A 19,738-nucleotide genomic window follows, 5' to 3' on the forward strand; every position below is an offset into this window, starting at 1 on the left:
CGGCGGGCAGCGCCCCGGCCCGCCCCGGCCCTGCACGTGCGCCGGCCGCCGCCCCGCCCCGCCCCGCCCGGCGCGCGGCGGAGCGAGAGTGGCGCGCGCCGCCGGGACCCGGAAGCACTTTCCCTGCGCGGGGACACCTCAGCAGCCGGTGCGCGGTGGCGGCTCCGCCTCAGCCAGGGCCTCGGCGCCTGCCGCTCCCGCCCGGTGCTCGCTCGCTCACTCGCTTTCTACCTGCCGGCCGCCCCGCGCCCGCTGCCGCCGCGGTCCTGCTGCTCCTCCGCCCCCGCCGCCTCCTCCTCCTCATGAAGCCCGTGGTCGTCTTCGTCCTCGGCGGGCCCGGGGCGGGCAAGGGGACGCAGTGCGCCCGCATCGTGGAGGTGAGGGCGGCGTGGCGGCGGGCCGCGGCGGCACGGGGCTCCGCGGGGCGGCGGCGCGGGGCACGCCGGGGCTTGTAGGCGCCCGCGCGGGGTCCGCCGGTGCTCGGCGGGGTCGTCGCTTGGGGTTGGGGGGATGCGGCGGGGGCCGTGGCCCCTTTCGTCTCGGGGCCCTGTCGTCCCCGCGGGCTGGCTCTTGTCTCGGGTTAACCTACTTCCCCCTCCTCCCCCCCGGCTTGGAAAAGCGTTAAAATACAAGTCGCTGACCCGCATCCCTCCGCTAGCCGCTGTCTGTAAAGCAGAGGCGTGGCGGGCCGCGGCTCTGGCTCCGAGCCCCCGGTTTCCCTTTCCAGCCGCAGCGCTGACCTTCCGCGCCGCCGGGGCTCGCCCCTGCCCTGCCGAGGGTGCCCCTGGCGCCGGGGCTGGAGGCGAGTGGGCAGTCCCGGGGCGGCCAGGGGAGAGAGAGGAAGGGGCTTTGCCCCGGGAAGGGCCCCCCGGCGCTGCATGGCTGGTTAAGCTGTAAGGCAGGCCAGCCAGCGCGCTGTGTTTCTTCCTATCCTGCTTTTTCTTTCCTCAGCACCCCTGGGATCCTCCACCAGCAGGTCTGTCTGTGCTCCTACAGTGCCTTGATGTAATGGGACGCTCGCTCTGTGCTTTTGGACATTACAACAGAGTGGTTGTTAGCAGTAGTTCATAAGGGAGCACTGATTGCAGGCAGCGTGTAGGAGGAAAGGAAAGGTTGCATTTTCTGATAAGTTACTGAATACTTAAAAGACAGTGAATGAGAGGCTGCTGTGCATTGGTTGTGGGGCCTGTCTTGCAATCTGATCCTTGTGGGTGGATCCTTACACGTATGCATGGCCCAGTAAATGTGGGACTGTGATGTTGTACCCATGCAAGTTGGACTGTGGATTTTGCGGTCTGAGAGAGGATGCAAGATGCTGTATGGTAGTTGAGAGTACATGACTTGCAAATCATAGAATCAAGGTTCGTTTCTCCCAAGCATAAGAACCAATACAGTAGAAGTTGCTAGGTGTTGATTTTCTGATCCAGTTTTACCTGTAACTTGTGAAAATAAAATGTTAAAAATAGAACAAAAGTTTGGTTCTGTGATGGAATATGCTAGAGGTGAAAACATGTTTTGAACCTATAAGATTAATCTCCTCCTTTCTCTTCAAAGAGTCTACAACAGACAGTAGAGGATGAGAAGACCTGCTAGATTTTTCACATTTTCAGTTTTCCAAATGCATTTTTATAGTATTTTGAGACAGAGCAAGAAGATCAATATATAGGTAGTAGAGCCATAATTGCATTGTATTCTATTGGATAACTGAAGAAATAATTAAGGCTGAATGCTTCCAAACATGTATGTGTTGGATTTGAAACACTGTTTTTGTTTTTTGTTTATTTTCCTGAGCAGATGTGTATATTTTTCTCATTGAAAGCCATGAAGGATCTAGTTTTATCCATACCTCCACTTAGAGTAATGACTAAGAACTGTGACAACGCCCATGTTTCTGAAACTATTGATGGAAAAAAACCCACAAGTCCTGGCACAGGCACGTTCTGTGTGTTCTATTCTGGTGATGCCCTGGCAGTGCCATTGCAGTTTCTCCATGCTGCCATTATATCCCAGTCCTCAGTATTGTGTAACCTGGTTATGTAAATTCGGTCCAGACTGAAAAATGCCTTTATGACTTTAGCTCTGAAAGATTTTAACCTCAAATTATATGCTCTCATTCAAATCAGCTTATTCTTTAAATTAAATTATGGGATGAAAGCTTCATAGTTGTCATAAAGGCATTTAGTTAAGGTCAAACTGTGTCTGGTACATAGCAAACAAATGAGCTTAAACTGTAGGGAAGTTTTGTAGGCTTTCATTAAAGGCTTTCTCCAAACCATTAATGTAGCCTCAGGGCTGAAGTACCTTGTGTGGTTGCTGCCCCATGTTTAGAAATATAAATACCTTTGACTTGATAGTCTAATATAATTGGGTAAAGACTACTTTAGTGGGAGGGATTCAAATGAGTCATTTCTACTTAAATTGTATCTGCAGCTAAAAATGAAGGGGGGGGAAAAAAAGGTTAACTTTGTATATACTGTATTTATTTTTATTCCCCTGGAAAGGGAAATGCAAGTAATAACAAATATACATTGATTTTAATTTTGCTCTTCCTGTTCACTGTACATGAAGAAGTTATTGAAGTCTTATGTTATGGGCTGACAGTAGGAAGCCTGCGGGCCTACTAACGGTAGTCACGAGGTTTTCTGCTCTCTTGGATGCTGCTGAGCAGATGCCAGCTAAGCTTGTAGAGAGATGGTCTGAGGCAGTTGAAGTGAAAACTGATCTGATTGCAGCCTCATGGAAAACATTTTCTCTAAGAAAGAGCGTGAACAGAGAAGTGTGGATGAAATGTAACTGAGGTTCTGGAGAGCAACACCTATTTTTTCAAGCGCATATCCTTGGCCTGGCCTCTTAAAAGCCCCCCAGAGAGCCCTAATGCAAGCAGTTGAATAGCCTTTATGCAGTCAGTGCTGCCTTTAGGTTGAAAGTGTATTTTTGTTTGGATTTGAACCTCCATTGGCAGCTTGCCATAGAGAAGGGTGAAGAAAAGGGGCTGTAGCTGAGAAATAATAAACCCCATTCATCCTTGTTGTAAATGGACTGATTTATATCAGTTTATGCTAGGAATGAATCTGACCCAATATCTTACTGTAAATCTTAAGTTTGTGCTCAACAAAATAAGTCAGTACGAGCTATAAATACTTCTTGGTTGCTATACATACTAGAGATTTGGGACAGAGCACATCACACTGCCTTTGCTCAGGCAAGATCTTGTATGGTTTTAGCTTAACGTGATTTTGTTTAAAAACAAGGGTAACTAACTGTAAGTGATTTGTAGAATAAAGAGGGCATTATATGCTACCTTGGAACAGTTTTGCAAAGAAAGAACATATTTTGCTGACTACATTTTAAATATCCAGAAAAAGGAGATGCTAGGTGATATAATGTATTTGTTAAGTACTAGCCTAAATCATAAGAGCTTAATATGTATGTGCTGGAGTTCTTAATTATGCAACAGGCATGTATTCATGCCACATTTGTCTCAAATCACTCCTCCGTTTTGGTTCAACAAGATGCAATAAGAAGTAGAAATGGGTATTGACATAGCGTGCAAAAGAGAAGAACAGGTAAGTGTTTAGGGTTCTTTATCATCATAGATACTTGAACCAGCCAAGTTTCCTCTGGTATGAAGGGAAGACTTCTGTGTACATTCCATAAACTCCCAGAACTATCACTGAAATGTGAATTTGGCATAATTGCTTTTCTGTGCCAATTCCTCCTATTTAGAAAGGGATGAAGGTAGAATTCCTTCCTGAGTTCCCATTCTCTCCATTTCAGTTCTCCACATCACCAACTCTCCTGAAACCTTCTACAGTGAGGTTATATGGAGTTGGAGATCACCTGAAACCATTGCATAGCCTGCTGTGTGAGGCAAAGTATTTGAGCAGGTAGTTGGTTGATGTCATTTGAATGCAGATTCTTGCAATAACCTTCATGCGTTCCGTGGCCCTATACATGTGTATAGGACACAGTGAGTATGTTTTACTGCTCTTTTTTGAACTTATTTTTTTTCCTTGTGTTTGCCATAACTACTTTGTAAGTAAACCATGTCCTGCCTCGAATCTGTATGAACTATCCTTTCGTTAACTTAAAATTTAAATCTTATGAACCTTTGTGTCAAATACAAAGCTCTTTGGAAAAAAAAATCAACTAAATTATTTGTCTTTATTCCAAGCAGGGTTTCAACTTTTTTTGACAAGGTTACTCTATAAGAATTTTGATCATGTAAGACATCCCCCTCTCTTTGTGCCCAAAATATAATTAATTTCCACTGCAGTGCTATGCCGTATATTTGTGTTGAAATTTAAACTAATCCCACAAGGTAGGATGCAGAGCCTTCTCCTTTTGCAAGAAGGTAAATCAGTATCCTAATGAAAGAGGTGTTAAGTTGCTTTGGGATAAAAGATAAGGAGAGTTCCTAGGGTAAAGAAAACTATGCAAAGAAGAGCTTGTTGTATCAGAAATACTCATTTGAAAGTAGCAGTTGTCTTAGGTTTTGTCACTTGCTCGTTGTCTTCTGAAAGCCCAGTGAGAGATAGAGTTAACTTTATTGGGAAAAAATGTTTTTTTATTAAACTCAATTTCTGAGATTTTGTCCAAGAACATCAAGTATTAGCAGTATGCTTAGCCTTAAGTTCTCATAATTGTTTCACAAATTGAATTTTAGAGCTATTTTGAAACATGGAGGGTGTTTGTGGGTGTTTTGTTTGTTTTAGATTTATCCCTATGTGCCTCCTTTTTACAGCACACATGCTTGCTCATTGGGCATTAATTTTGGGCTCGCCCAAATCTATTGGGTGACTTTCATTAACCTGAGTGTTTCTGAAGCACTTGGGTGCTCCTTTTGCCTCCTTGGCTACTATTACTAGGATTTCCTTTGTGTATTTTGTTTTTTGTTGCTGTTGTTTTTTTTTTTCCAGAGGCAGGAACATATTTCAAGTGAAGAAAATGTCTTCACTTTTTGTGTTCTTTGAGTAAGCAGAGAGACGGTCTATTACTGCACTACAACCTGTACTCCAAAGTTATAATTGCACATGTTGATTGCTAGTAGGACAGACAAAAGCTTTTTTTTTTTTTATTTTAGTTTGGTATTTTCAATACTGGTGCTACAGGCTGTACAGGGTCTTATTTTTATTTTGACTTGTTCTTGACTGGTGTATCTTGGAAGTCTTAGCAAATTTCAGTTGTTTATTAAGGTTGCTCAACATAAGACAAGTCAGAACCGGGGCAATAAAAGCCTATTTTATTTGTTTAAATCTTAAGCCCTTTGACTTTCATTTTCTGATTAACTATGATAAGCAAAGATAGGAGCTGAGGTCAAAGTAATAACTTGTTTCTCTTGCCTTTTCTTGGCTTCTGCTCACCTAAATAAATAAGTTTTAAACTGCATGTGGTGGACTGATGCATTGCTGGACCACAGGTTGTTGAGTCAGAAATGAACTTTTTGCCACACAAAAACTGGCTATGTAAGGAGCCGCAGCAGCAGCCTCACACCATTGATCCTCTCTTACTGCATTGAGAAAATCGCTAGGGTAGACTCTGCCTTAGTCAGGTATTGCACAACTATGACTCATATTTTCATTTGTAGTCTTTATTAGTCTACTTCATTTATTACATTTACTGAAAGCAGAGCATTTCTGCCTAAGGTGCGGAAGTTGCAAATCCTGGCTGACAAGATAGATAGAAGGGGGAGAGGCGTTCCAGGAGGCTACAGTCCCAGATTTTAATCTGGTGATGTGGAGCATACAGATTACGTTTCCCAGTTTGCTGTGCTGAGTGGGGACTGATTTAACAGGCCACTGCATGAAGAATAAGCAAGCTATGGTCCGCTCTGCTTCAGGGAGTACTGTTAAGTGCAGTTCTAAATAACGTCTCTGTTATGGGATTGTTAGAAACTTAAGCTTGCCTTTCCAGTCCGCTATGGTTTTCGAAAGCAAAGGAAAAAGATGTTTACAGTGGTCCTGAAAACAGCTATTTTTCTTGTCTTTTTCATGCATAATTGATTTTTGTAATGGACTGGGATTATGGTTCTCCAAACAAAAAGAGTCTTGGAAATAACGAGATATACCTGTATAGTAGCAACTTACTAATTTAATCTTTTCTTTTTATAGAAGAGCATTCCAGTCAGCTAGCATAGTGGAAAACATTCTCTGAGATATGTTTTAGAATAGGTAATTCTCCTTCCCCCCCCCCCCCCCCCGATCTAAAAATCTCTCCAGATTTTAGGCAACTTGGCATCCAAGTATCTTGAATTAAAAAGTCTATTTTAAGTCTTCTCTTCGCTTGTCAGCAAACATTACGAGTCTAACATTCGTATGCATCTTTCAAGAATTGGAGAAGCTGCTTTTTCGTTATTTGGAAGTCAGTCCTGCTCCCTTTCTGCTTTCAGAGGAGAAGAATAGGACAGTTGTTACAATAAGCCACATTCTGGGGATTGCATCAAGATGCACTTGGCTTTTCTGGAAAGTCATGTTGACACAATGCAAACTTCAGCAAGATGAGTGTTTTGCCATGGTTATTGTTCAATAACATCACAATCTTTTTTTACCAGCTCTTGGGGCTGTTAAGATTTTGTCCGCTCCAGGGCTGAGGGTTTATCTCACCTAAGATGAAAGAAAACTGTAAGGGCCCTCTACACGTGGCTTGATTAAAACTGGCAAGAACAGGATGAGTACTGCATCTCTGAAGCCTTCTGTTTATAGACTAGCAGTCAAGCCTCTCTCCTTTGCCTGTTTGTGTCGTTTAGACTGACGTGCTGTTGTTCGCTCTTGTACTCATTAAAGTTAAATAGATATTTTGCCATTGAGCTCCCAAAGAACGGTTTTTCTTTTCTGATAGCCTGGTTAATCCATTCTGAAAGTTACTCTAGAATACAGTTTACTGTTATTTAAAACAACTCTATTTATACAACAGCACTTTAAAACACTTCTGTTGCTTTCCTGTTCAGCCATTCAAAACTGTTTTAGTTTGCTGTTGCAAAGGACAGAATTCCAAAGATTGTCTGACTCCTTTTCTTTTTCATGCATGAAAAGGAAAATGCCAAGGAAAATTAAATGGTTTGGTAATCCTCTAAAACCGAAGGGATTATATTTTCCTCCTATTTTCTCCTTTGTAGAAATTTAATGTTAAAAATATCATTCTTCAACTGTAGCAAGAACTACTACATGTTAATGTAGGGTTCAGCAGAGTAAAGTTTCTTGCTTATAAAGAAGATTTACTCTGGTTTATGGCTTCTGTAGTTCATAGCTAAATATTTGGATTTGCGACTAAATAGGCATATCCAAATGCAATGCACGTTTAAGCAGAAGTAAAGTGAGCTTGTAGAGGATGTTTGTAGCGTTTTTCTTCACAGTTATTTAGAGCAAAATCTTGCTTGCTTTTTTTCTTCAGCTGTGTACAGTTTTGGAGATTTAGGTAATTATATCCTTTCTGAAATTATGACTATGACAGAACTAACTTTTCAGGCTTCTGTGGGTGGAATTGGAAAGCAACTGAAATGTTTTTAAACTCGCTTGGTGGGTTGTGTAGTAATTCTGTTGTATTTACTCCAGTAGCCAAGTTTCTAAATCCTAGCTCACAGCCATAGGAGGTTTTTTAGTCCCATTATTATGGCGCTCAGACTCCTTTTTTTGAAAATTTTTTTGGATATTGCTGCAGCCAAGCTGATAAACCTGAAGTCTTGTGCTGCTGCTGCTGTTTTGTATTAAAACTTTACGACAACGATATATATGTATATTCCGTCTTGCGTTCTTGGACGTGCAGCTAGCTTAGGTAATCGCCAATGAGATGTCTTTATTGCCTGTTTGCAGACTCTGTTTGGTCAAGGAGCATAGAACATTTGCATAGTTTTCTTGTAGTGTCAAATGAGCTGAGAAAATGATTGTTTTCTGCTCTGAAATTTCCATTATAACAGTGCATTTATTTTTCTGTGGTATGAGTGTGCTTGTATTCTTGAACTGGGTATCTATTTGTCATGGTTAAATGCCTGAGGAAAAAATGAAGTGTAATAAATGCCTTTCATTGATATTAACAAAACTTTCAAATTTTTTAAAATGTAATTTGAGGTCAAAGAAGAAAAAAAGAATTAGTATCTTGACTGTATACTAATATCAAATTGATATATTTGGACCTGATCTCACAGCTCTGTTTCTCTTCACTGTACGTTGTATGACATAGCATGGCACTAGCAGAGCTGTTTGCCTCCATCTGTCACGTCGTCGCTCTGAGATGATACTAGCCTCTCTCATGAATTATTCTGCTAATAGACAGTCTCTGAGCCTCCCCCAAGAGCTATTCTCTAATTCTGAATTACAGTGTACATGTCTATCTGAACTATATACTGTGGGAAAATGAAGGATTTACACATGGCTTTTTTAATGCCAACTGCTTGCATCTGGGAAACAAGCTGGAAACATGGGAACAGTATTTTCAGAAATAACAGGAAATTAATTGTGGAATAATTGCCTATTAAGCTGTAGCTGGGCTAGCACGTTTATTCACTCAGACCCTGAAGAGGACATGAACTTATCACTGGCCTCAGAGGAGGTGGATGTGGGAGTTGAACAGGAAACAGCAGGGGAGCTGATCCTGTCAAAGAGGAACACTTCAGGATCTCTCTGACTCTTCTGATCCATGGGCTGTGAAGTGACCCCTTGTCTCTGTCTAGCTTGTTTTGAGTGAGTGCATGAAGAATGCTGAATTTTGAAGGTGCTGGCTTTCAGCAGTAAAGGGTCTGGGAGCAGGTCACAGGTTAAACAATAGTAATAATCATATAAAGCTTTTATATACTGAATTAATTTGAATTGTTAAGTTAGTGATATTGGAAAAAAAGTAAGGGATAGGGGAGCATTTACATACAGCCCAGTGCACAGATGAATGGACTGTGGTTGGGCTCTGACCTAGAGTAAGTTGTAAGAAAACTTGCTACCTGAAGAATGCGCTTGGCATATATAGAATGAGGTCTGAAGCACAGTTGGTGCTGCAACAGTGACGTGTACAAGATTATGGCATTTTAACATCAGAATAAAGGAACCCTGCACTACTTGGCTAATTTCATTTAAAACGCACATAGTCCTCATTGCGTGCAGAGCTTTTTACTGCCCTTTCTCAGCCTCTTCTGAGACTCATCATTAGTCCTTGTACCCCTTCGGTAAGTAAAAAGCTGAGACTGTAGTTTTACAGTCGCCCTCAGTTAGTGAGAGAAGTGATGCTGCTTGTTAATGCCCCTGTGTTATCAGTTTTGTGAGGCCATGCAGCAGTCTGGATTATAGTGCCAATACAGGTTCATCTGAGCGCCCTGCAGTTTTATGGGCACTCATGTCCTTCCAGTGGAAGGAGGCTGCACAGGGCAAGAATGTGTGGCTGGGTTTGGAAGGATGTGTGTGCAGGAACGTTTTCTTAGCAGCAGTGGCTTAGGCTGGTTCTAAGAGTCAGTGCAACTGTGATGTTAAATGTATAGGGTTAAGTGATTTGACCAAGGCACAAGAGGAAGTTGGTGTCTGAACCACAACTAGCAAATACAGATTTCTGACTCTGCGCTGTGTTAAAAGCATGCATTCAGCTCCAAAGAACCTGGAGTCAGCTCATGTGCTTTTCTTTAGTTAAAGTAGCTAATTAATTAAAAGTACAAGTCTGTCATGTAACCCTAGCAAGGAAAGGCACTGTCAAAACCTTTTCACTCAGTAAATCAAGATTTACCTAGTAACTGTTAACCACTCAAAAAAAAAAATTTATGTAGTTGAACTGCTAGGATGGAATGTAGCTTGTCTTAAGTTCAGTGATTGTTAAATTTCTAATAACAGTGTAGCATTCCAAGAAGCACCTTGGGGACTTTGAAACGGTCTCATTTTCAAAGGTGCCAAAATTACTTTTAAAAATGGGACATGAATGTCTGCGGCCAAATTCATCTTGACCATTTTCCCCAAGAATGTCTGTCCTGCTCAGCCTTTGCATGCTGACTACTCTGTACAGTCAGACTGCATGCTGGAGATGAAATAGATCTGTCACTAGGAAGCTTATCTTCCATGTACGCTTCTGTTGTGTTAAGGAGGTGATGCGGCTGATACTGCTAAATGATATAACTTAGCACATGTGTTTATTCAAGGGAATTTATGCCTATTTGTTCTGCATATTTCAGAAATACGGCTACACGCACCTTTCTGCTGGTGACCTCCTTCGAGATGAACGAAAAAGGCCAGGCTCACAGTACGGAGAACTCATTGAGAACTATATTAAGGAGGGTGAAATTGTACCGGTTGAAATAACAATCAGCTTGTTGAAGAGGGTAAGGAAAGGGCTATTTCTGTGGACTGAGCAACAAAGGAGTGGGTATGTTCTGAAAGAATTGTCCATCCTGTGATTAGAGCAGGATAAAATGACAGATACGTAGGTGCGTATTCCATGCTATGTTTCTGTAACAGTTATGCATGCTTATGATTGGCTGGAATGCCACAGGTAGGTCATGATCTTTGATACTTAGAGATCTATGAGAACAGAACTTCTTTTTTAAAGAATTTTTCTAGGGAAATGAGCTAATGCGCACACTCTTGTGTAGCTCTACATTTGTGATTTCCCTCAACTAGCTTTTGAACCTCTTGGTCAGTTCAGCTATGTATGACTGAAGGCTAGAAGCCTTAAAGGTGTTAAGTTTCTGTAAGTTTAATCCAACTGGACAGCCAAGTAAAGGGGAAGAGTTCCTGCTAATGTTCCCTCCAAAGGAATAGCTCAGCCTTTATCCTTATTAGATGTCCAAGAAACCCACCAGAATGTGTCCCCTGAGACAGGAAGAACTTCTGTTGCTAATAGAACTATATTTCTCTGAATTTTTTTCTGTTACACTTAACTCTAGACAAAGGACACTTGTTATTTTGTAACAGCACATTCGAGTATCTTGAGGAACATAAACTTTTAAAGCTAGTTTTTTGTTTGTCATGAGATTTTTGAGCTTTGTAGAGTAGTTAATTCAGTTTGAAAGAAGCCTGTGTTAGCGCATCAGCGAAACAATTAGAGTACTTTGAAGATGACAGAAAAATATATTTTGTAAATTTACAATAATTCCCTGATAAATTTCCTAACTTGCCATTTGAACGTTTTGGGGGTAACTTAATAAGTAGGAAAATAGTTTTATGTGCAAGAGATCCTGAACTGAATTCTGCTTATCAGGCTATGGATCAAACAATGGCTGCCAATTCCCAAAAGAATAAGTTCTTGATTGATGGCTTTCCCAGAAATGAAGATAATCTTCAAGGCTGGACTAAGACCATGGATGGAAAGGCGGATGTTTCTTTTGTTCTCTTTTTTGACTGTGACAATGAGGTAATGAATTGTGTTATTTTGTAGCTTTCTTACCTGCCGTATTGTGAGAATAGTAACAATAATTAACAATAAGAATAATAATAAAACTGTGTCAGGTAGTGAAATTTTTAGAGTAAATAGACTAGGTAAGAGTAGAAGGAAAACTTAGGTCTGTGAATTTCAGGGATTTTTGACAGCTGCTTCTAGTAGATGAAAAGCTGCATGTTATTGAAGTAGCAAGTGACTACACTTGATACAGTCTGGTGCAAATACATTCTGTTGAACAACTACTTCAAACAGATGTATTCTTATAAAAAATTATTAAAACTTCAAATAATTATTTTAATGATATGTTAGTTAATTTTTAGAAAACTTTATTCTGTCTACTCTTAGTAACTGCCGTTTAGTGTGAAGCCAATTCATTACCGATGTTCACTTTGACTCTGAAGTGCTGGCAGTGTAAGTCTTAATTTTCGTAGGCGTGAGCTCTGCTACAATACCTAATAATCAACATTTTATTCAGCAAGTCATTAGATTACAAGGGCATTTTGACATTGATTCATTATAGTCATTTAACAAGTGCTGTGATATGCTTTCTCTTTAATATGTCATTGCCCTTGAGGGATAGAAACTGATACAAGAGTCCTGAGGCCTTAAACAGGCTTTCTTCCTCTGACCTTTGGCCCAATTTCCTGATAAATTTTATTACTTTTTTTAACTTAATGGCATTTTTTTAGATCTTAATGAATGACTCTGGGGCTATATTTTTTTCTTTAAAACCTTTTAAAAAATAAAAAGCAAAAGGTTGAATGAAATTTTTCACTTGGAAGCTTTCTGTTACTTTTTGCATTCTCATTTTTTTGACTACGTGCAAACATAGGCAAAAATGCCTACATGACCCTCTTTTTTTGATCGTGGGTGTATTTTGTAAGAAAAAGTCACTTTGAAATATTGTCCTCTTGCACCAGTGACATAAATGTATACACAAAGTGTACGTGTGTCAGGATTTCTTACTTTTTGCTTCAAAACTTCTTACAGTTCATTTGGCAGCTTTTAACTGTAGTTACAATTCTTCAATTTTTGTTTAGATACAGTTTTTTAGATCTTAACTATAGCAGCCTCAAGTAATAACAGTTTAACTTCTAATAATTTAATATAGAGCCTTATGTGAATTCTTAGGAGAACATCTGGTGATTCTTGTTTTCTGGTGTTTTTTTTTCCTCAAGCATATATTAATAGTGTAATTTCACATGCTGCTTTTTAGAAAGTCTGAACACATCCCTGAAAGTCAGATGTTTCTCTTTAAATGTCTCAAGTTGGACACCTAGGCACACCACAAAGCTTGATGTTGCTTTTATTTCCCCTGACCCCAATCCCCCTTTTCATTTCCCCTGACTAGAGCCCTAGTTATTATAGCTGGTGAGTTGTAAAGCTATTATCCTTTTTCCCTGGAAAAATCCTGCTTTCTGTATGAATTCAAAGTTATATAAGTCAGATCTGTCCAGTATTTTATATGTCAGGCCCATATAACAGATCTTTGAAAAAAAAATTATTAGTTCAGGGGTTTTGTTTTGTTTGTGTTTTTGAGTTTGCACATTATATTCTTGCTTGTGATATTCCTTTTGGATTGTTTGTTTATTTTGTAGATATGTATTGGCCGCTGTCTTGAAAGAGGGAAGAGCAGTGGTAGGAGCGATGATAATCGGGAGAGTCTGGAAAAGAGGTATCCTATACAAAACTTTTCTGTTCTTTTCTGCTTTTCTTTTTTATTATGTAATGCTTTTCTCCTCCCCCCACCCTTTACTTTCTCCTAGAATTCATACATATCTGCAGTCTACTAAGCCTATAATAGATTTATATGAGAGAATGGGAAAAGTCAGAAAAGTGGATGCCTCTAAGTCTGTTGATGAGGTAAGTATATAAGCCAAAAAAATGACGATAACAGTGGCATGCTACATGTTTTTTGCATCCTTCTGAGACAGGTGCATGGTTAGTGAAGCTAGCTAAACACTATTTTACAGGAGGTTATTCAACTCCTGTTTTGACTCTTGAAGTACTGATTACAGTAGGAATAGCTTTAGTCAGTTCTGCTTGGACACAAGGTGAACTAAACAAATTTCGTTAATTCTGTACTCAACAAAATATCTTGATTTTTTTCAATTGCATGAGCTTTTGCTTTTCTGTTAATATTTAATATTACTTTCTGTCCCCTGTATCATCCCACCTAATCTTAGGCTTCTTGATTTAGATGTCTTGGTGAAGTCTGTTACACTAGGGCCTCTTTGCTGAAGTCAGTAGAGAGAAGGAGCATTTCCAAGAAGCAATCTAGATTTCTAGCGTGTGGTTTGTTCTGTGGAAGGTGCATGTTTTTCTGCTGACAACACAGAGGGAGCATAAGCTGACTTTGTACCCAGCCTAGACCCCTGATTTATGTACAGTGGTGAGCTGGCTAAATTCAACCCTGTTTCAAGAGTTAAAAACAAGAGGAGATCCTAGTATTGCCTCTGTTTTTTGCTCCTCCAACTGTGTTACCTTGATTGAACGTGTTGAGTAAACTCCATGTGAAATACAATGAAGAGCATTGTGAGATATTTTTGGTACAGCAGGGGCTGAAGAAACTGCATCGTGGTGTTTTCAGCTGTTATTTGATAAGGCCTAACATTTTAATTCTGAAACCCACAGAAGCAAAAACAAAAAGAAAAAAAAATTACTGTAACCTCGGGACCAACTACTCTCTGGATCATAATACAGATTTCTTACAGCTCAAATGTTAGAGAGAGACTGAGGCATAAAACTATGCATCTGACTACAGATGCTCCTCATAGTTGTTTTCTGTAATTTAGAATTTATAATAAAACTTAAAGAATATTTAAGTAAATTTGGAAGTTAATGAAAGGGTGCCACCCCTCCCCTTCAAGAAGCAGCTTGCACTGATGAACCTAAACTTCTATTAGTCATAGAAAGTCTAGAAGTTATGCTTCATGTTATGGCATATTGTTAACTTTTTTTATATTTTGAAGTGATACTTTGTTTGAAGAGAGTGCACTGGAGACTGCTTACATACTGATACATTAATGCAGGTGGACAGAAATGTAAGACATCTGAATATCTATTAAAATATTAGCTGTTCAGAGACAAAAAAAATCTGATTTGATACGAATTCTGCTATTATCAATATTATGAGCATTCTTTTAAAAAGTATATGCATCTTAAATACTATCAATTATTGTGTGTGCTGGTTTAACTGGGCCTAACTGATTACCTAACACTTCATAAAATTAACCATCCTTTTTCTCTTTTTAGGTATTTGAAAAAGTTGTAAAAATTTTTGACAAAGAAGGCTAGTTCCCAGCTTGAAAGTTCACCTTAGACTTGTGCTTGAATCTTGCTTGATAGCTGCTACTGCAGTCCACTCTTGTAATTGTTTTAAAAGTTTTTTATTTTTCACATATTCGATGATGATTGGAAAAGCAGTTAATTACAAATGGATTTGTTTTTTTGAATAGAGAATCATTTCTCATGGCTATAGTAGACAAATTTAAGGGTTCTCTGTTAGTGTTAGTTCAGTTACTCACAAAACAGAAACACGTATAGTCAAAACATCTCTCTGGAGAGACTATTTATCCTGTCAGTCCTGTGCCCTTTCACGGACAGCTCTTCCTTTTGCCATACACCTTTTTTTTTTTTTTTTTTGGTTTGTTTTGGATCAGGTAAACAGCAGCATTAAGCAATGAGGGACCTGCATGTCCTTGTTTGTTTTTCAGATGTTTGGACCAAATTTAGGAGACATTTTTTTCCAAGTATAATTTTGTCACTCATTTCCCAGTTATCCCCACACTTGAATTCTGTGAACAAAACTGCAGTTAGTATGAGAATCTGTTTTAGCAGTTATCACAAAACTATTTAATATGCTGTTCAGCAATAGGCATACAAAGTACTTCATAGAAAGTGGTGCTTTCTTACAATTCTGGGTTTAAACTGTCATGTAAGTTCTTGAGTACGCGGACGACATGGCCCTGGCCTTTTCCTCATCTTTGTTTGCGAAAGCTTAAGAATATTGTTTCAAAGTCAGGTCAGTGTCTCTGTACTCATTTATTTGGGGTGATAGTTACGCTCTTAATTATAGCATGATCTTTACAAGGTGGAACAACTCTTAAATAGTGTGTACTAAACAAAATCTTCTAATAGTTGTCTTTTGTAACCAGTGGAAGGGATTTTCTGAATTATTGTTGAAGTACTGTGTTACTGAAAACTTTGAAGTTTATTACCTGGGGAAGTATTTTTATGGTTAAACTTGTGAATTTATTTCCCTAACATTGTATAATTTTAATAGCTGTTTGAAAGGGTATTGTAAATTATTGCACTTTTTTATGATATGGTCAGCTGAGGGGAAATAGCTGCATTAAAAAAAGTTCAATTTCTGTAAACAGATCAGATCCTCCTTTACTGCATTCTCTTGAATAAGGGAAGTACAGTCAGTGTCAACAATAGTTGGGATAAGCAGGTAACTAGTTTTAAAAAAAAAAAAAAAAAAAAAACAATTTTGTAAATGTTTGCACAGTTGTGGAATAATTCTGCCTTCTGTTTAAAGTAACTTTTTTCCCCATACGACTCTAATGCGCATAGGTCTGTGGGGGCCAAATCATGCATTCCTTGCATGTCCTAAGTTAAGTTTTCACTGAAGCAAGTCCAAAAAGAGTTGAAGATGGGTACTTTAGCTAATTTTAGTGATAGAGTGGTTTTTGCTACATGAACTGACACTGCAATTGGTTTGTGATATGCTAATAGATGTTGCAAATTACAGGGAAACGCAATTTGGAAATCTTGTGATCAGCTTTTCTTTAAAATCCTATTTAGAGAAAGTCAGCTTGAATTAAGTCTAGCTTCTGATTGCAATCAGACATGTTGGTCCTCATCCTGCAATCCCATCCGTGTAGGCAAATTTGTATTTGCATGACTTCTTATTTCACTGAGGTTCTTAGGATTGTTGGACTGAGGAGGAGAGAGGCATACGTAAACAAGGAGAAAATGACCCTATTTTTTCCAGTACAGCAGTGGTACAAACAGCGTACTGAGCACAAATACTACGTTTACTACTACAGAAAAAATGGACCATGACTACTTTTGTGAGTTTGGGAGGCTAATGCTTTTGCTTTATGAATCTCCCCTTAAGAATCACGGAATTTAATTCCAGTTGTATAAGTATACTGACATAGGATAGGCTCCAATGAAACTACATTTTTGATATAAAGGTTAAAATCAGAATTTTTCCAGAAAAACTTCAAACAGGATTCTCTACTCTACTTAGAGAGATATTTTCTTTTATTTCTAAGATGCTGTTTTTTTACAACTTCTGCTCAGAATAGATTATCTGTTTTCTCATCATATACTTTTCTGTGTATTTAAGTGCTGAAACCAAAAAAAAAAATTACTTTAGAGCAAGCTTTTGGAAGAAGTTTTTGGCAATATTGAATTTGGAGTGGATTGTACTGTGTCTGTGCAAAGATTAGATTTTTTGTCATTTTATTTATTGAAGATGCCATTAAATGTATTGCCGATGTTTCAAGTTGAACTTAAAGATTGAAATGAAGATTAAAGGTAATACACCAACGTGTTGTGTGCCCATTTCTCAGCAAAATTGTACAAAGAATTTGAGAATATCTAATAAATTTTGTTCTGTGGCTTAATGTGAGTGCTTGGCCTACGATTATTGTCTGTCACAAAGGATATGTTTACATATCTGTATCTATCTACCTATATGTGTGTGTATATTTTTTTTTAATTAAAAAAGTGTGCATGTGTTCAGCTTCCACCATCAGAACTGAAGTCCCAAAGACCCTGTTAGGAACAGCATAAGATCAGGGAAATGTCTGTGGAAGTGGTGCTTTTTCTTGACTATACTATATTTTGTCAAATTGTTTTATTCTTATAGTTTTACACTGATAATTCATGTTTTATGTCTGTGAAAGAAGGGACTTGGGAAGTAGACCAGGAAAGCCAGTCCTATTGCACAGCTACTTTTAGAGACACATTTTCTTCATTTCTCATGCCTCTTTGCTCAATCACTTGCTGATTTCTTGGATGTCATTCTGTCCATGTGCAGCACATGCAATATGCTGTACTGAGAATTGTGCTTTCAGAGGAGCTTTTCTTCCCTTTACTGTGCTTTTCAGATGCATCAGCGGAGACCTTGCTTTTGAACATAGGTCATGGCTCTGCTTCAAGAGGGACAAAACTGTTTTGGATGTCAGTGGAAGCAGGGTTGGCACTGTGCAATGGTCTTGAAAAAGGAAACTGAGAAATTACCAGGCTTATTTTAAAAGCCTTCACATTTCGCTCTAAAGATTTGTTACAGAAATGGCTGTTCATTGACATGTAAGTTTCCAGTAAACAAAATGTTGAACTTGAAACCTTATTCGGGAAAAAATTGCAGTGATGGGAAGAGTAGGGAATTTTCCAGCAGTGTAGGTATCTTTCTGCTGGTATAACTGCATTGACTAAAGACTTCTACAAACTTGCTGAAACCTTACCCTGAAGACATGGACTCCTAAGGAGCTGATTTACAAGGGCAAGACTCTGGTAGGAACCAGTTTGGCCTGCCCCAAAGCTAGCTTTCCCATTCCCACAAGTAGGAGACTTGAACTGAGTGTTCTGCTGAAAAGGTGCCAGTTTGGGGGACAGGATGGGAGGAGAGAAGGGGAGAGACTTTATTGTGCAGAAGACCAAAAGCCTGGAGTTGAGGATTGTCTCAGTGCAAGATACTCCCCACTAGCAACATCTGTCCTTAATAAGAAAGATGGTTCATGAGGGAATTCCAAAATCCTGTGCAAAATGCTGTGTCTTACAACACTGGGGAGGCTTGTGCACTGCTGCCCAGGCTGAACTGAGGCGAACAACAAGAGTTAAATGGAAAAACCTCAGTTCAGACTGGTGCTGCCAACTGTTGTTATCGTTAGGGTTAGAAAAGTTACAGCTTAGTATAACTTCAAACTTAGTCTGAAGTTCAATACCAGTTCTATCCCTGTTGTGATACAGATTCTTTGAAAGCTATGATCTGTGACAGTATACTCAGTCGGCCTTCTGCTCAGCAGAAGTCAGTGCCTAACCCTTCAGTAATAAGAGGTTATTTCTTCAAGATGCAGTGCAGCAGTACTTAGAGACTGGTCACTTGAGGCTGTGTGCTTGACATAATCCAAAGATCCTGAGAGCAACAACTAATAATGAAAACCGCAAGATGATGCGAAGACAGTTCAGCTAATCAGGTAACAAAGGAGACAGTAACAAAAATAGTAAGACTTTTGATTTCATAGATCAGCAGTTCTTGGACTCTTCATCTGCAGACCTTTACAAATTTTCCAGTGGGTCATAGATGAATTTAATCTTGCTGCTGTCAGCTATTCTTCATGAATTGTTTAGTCTAAGATGGTGTTTTTCAGCCTGTGGTCGATAGAATATTTCTGTTGGTAACAACAGATGTCTCCGTTGAGTCCTCTAATCTGCTCAGCTAGAGTATTTTTCTCTGTCCTCTTTGCTTTTTACATTTTAATGTCTTTTCCTTACCTTTCTGAGTTGCAGAAACCCTTCAGAACAGAGAAGGGGTGCTATTACCAATCTGTATATTCCTTGCAAAAGAAACAAATTTTTTGAGTACCTTCAGCTGGAGCAGTGGGAACCTATTGAGTTTGATACGTTATTTGTTACAAAATAGGCTTAAAGTACACTGTGTTAGTACTTTGGTGCTACTTTAACTATAGAAAATCTCCCTGTAGACAACAGATACTACTGTTCTTTTCTCTGTATGAGCAAGATCAGATGTGCATGTCTTGTTTCAGCACAGTGCTTAGCAGCAGTTGCATCAAAAAGCCTCGAGCACTGGACAACAGCAATGACCTGTTATGCTTTGATGGGAGCAAGTGAAGTGATTGAGGAGGAGGGGAAAGATGCTTTATGAAGCAGAATTGATGGCTTTTTAAATCAGCTTTAGATATATATCTGTTCTGCACAACTATGATATTTGCATTTAGTCTAGCTCATTCTTTCATGGCTATGCTGGATAGAAAACACTCACTGCCTAGAAGTTGGCTGTCTTCCTTCATCGTCTCTGCCACCTTGAATTTCAAGGAGCTATGGGAGCAGGAATTTGACTCCAGGGTAAAGCTGTAGAAGTTAAACTGGGCAGATTTAAGACAAATTGAGTCATGCTTGTGACGAGCTAGAGGCACAGCTTATTCACTGTGGGCAGCAATGCCAGGCTGTTCTGTCATCCTGGTTTATAACTGTATTCAGACACCAAAGCAGAAATTTTCCCTTCAAATGTTTGGCAGAAAGCTTGCTTTTGTCTAAAATGCTCCTTAAGCACTGTGTGAACCATTCAATCCTAAACCAGATACCAATGAGTTGTGCTTTTTCTTTCTAATTTACAAATAGCAGGGTTTGGTTTAGTTTC

The 19,738-nt window shown here is 39.4% G+C and overlaps 1 protein-coding gene across 1 annotated transcript; it reads left to right on the forward strand.

Annotated features, from left to right (window-relative positions):
• Positions 1 to 65: 65 nt before the first annotated feature.
• Positions 66 to 16,979, forward strand: CMPK1 (cytidine/uridine monophosphate kinase 1). Its single transcript, XM_068953075.1, has 6 exons — positions 66 to 377; positions 10,136 to 10,282; positions 11,161 to 11,313; positions 12,939 to 13,015; positions 13,107 to 13,203; positions 14,596 to 16,979. The coding sequence occupies exons 1-6, from the start codon at positions 303 to 305 to the stop codon at positions 14,635 to 14,637; spliced, it is 591 nt and encodes a 196-aa protein (XP_068809176.1). The 5' UTR covers positions 66 to 302; the 3' UTR covers positions 14,638 to 16,979.
• Positions 16,980 to 19,738: the final 2,759 nt, after the last annotated feature.

The sequence above is a fragment of the Struthio camelus genome, chromosome 8 (genome assembly GCF_040807025.1).
Source record: "Struthio camelus isolate bStrCam1 chromosome 8, bStrCam1.hap1, whole genome shotgun sequence".
NCBI lineage: Eukaryota > Metazoa > Chordata > Aves > Struthioniformes > Struthionidae > Struthio > Struthio camelus.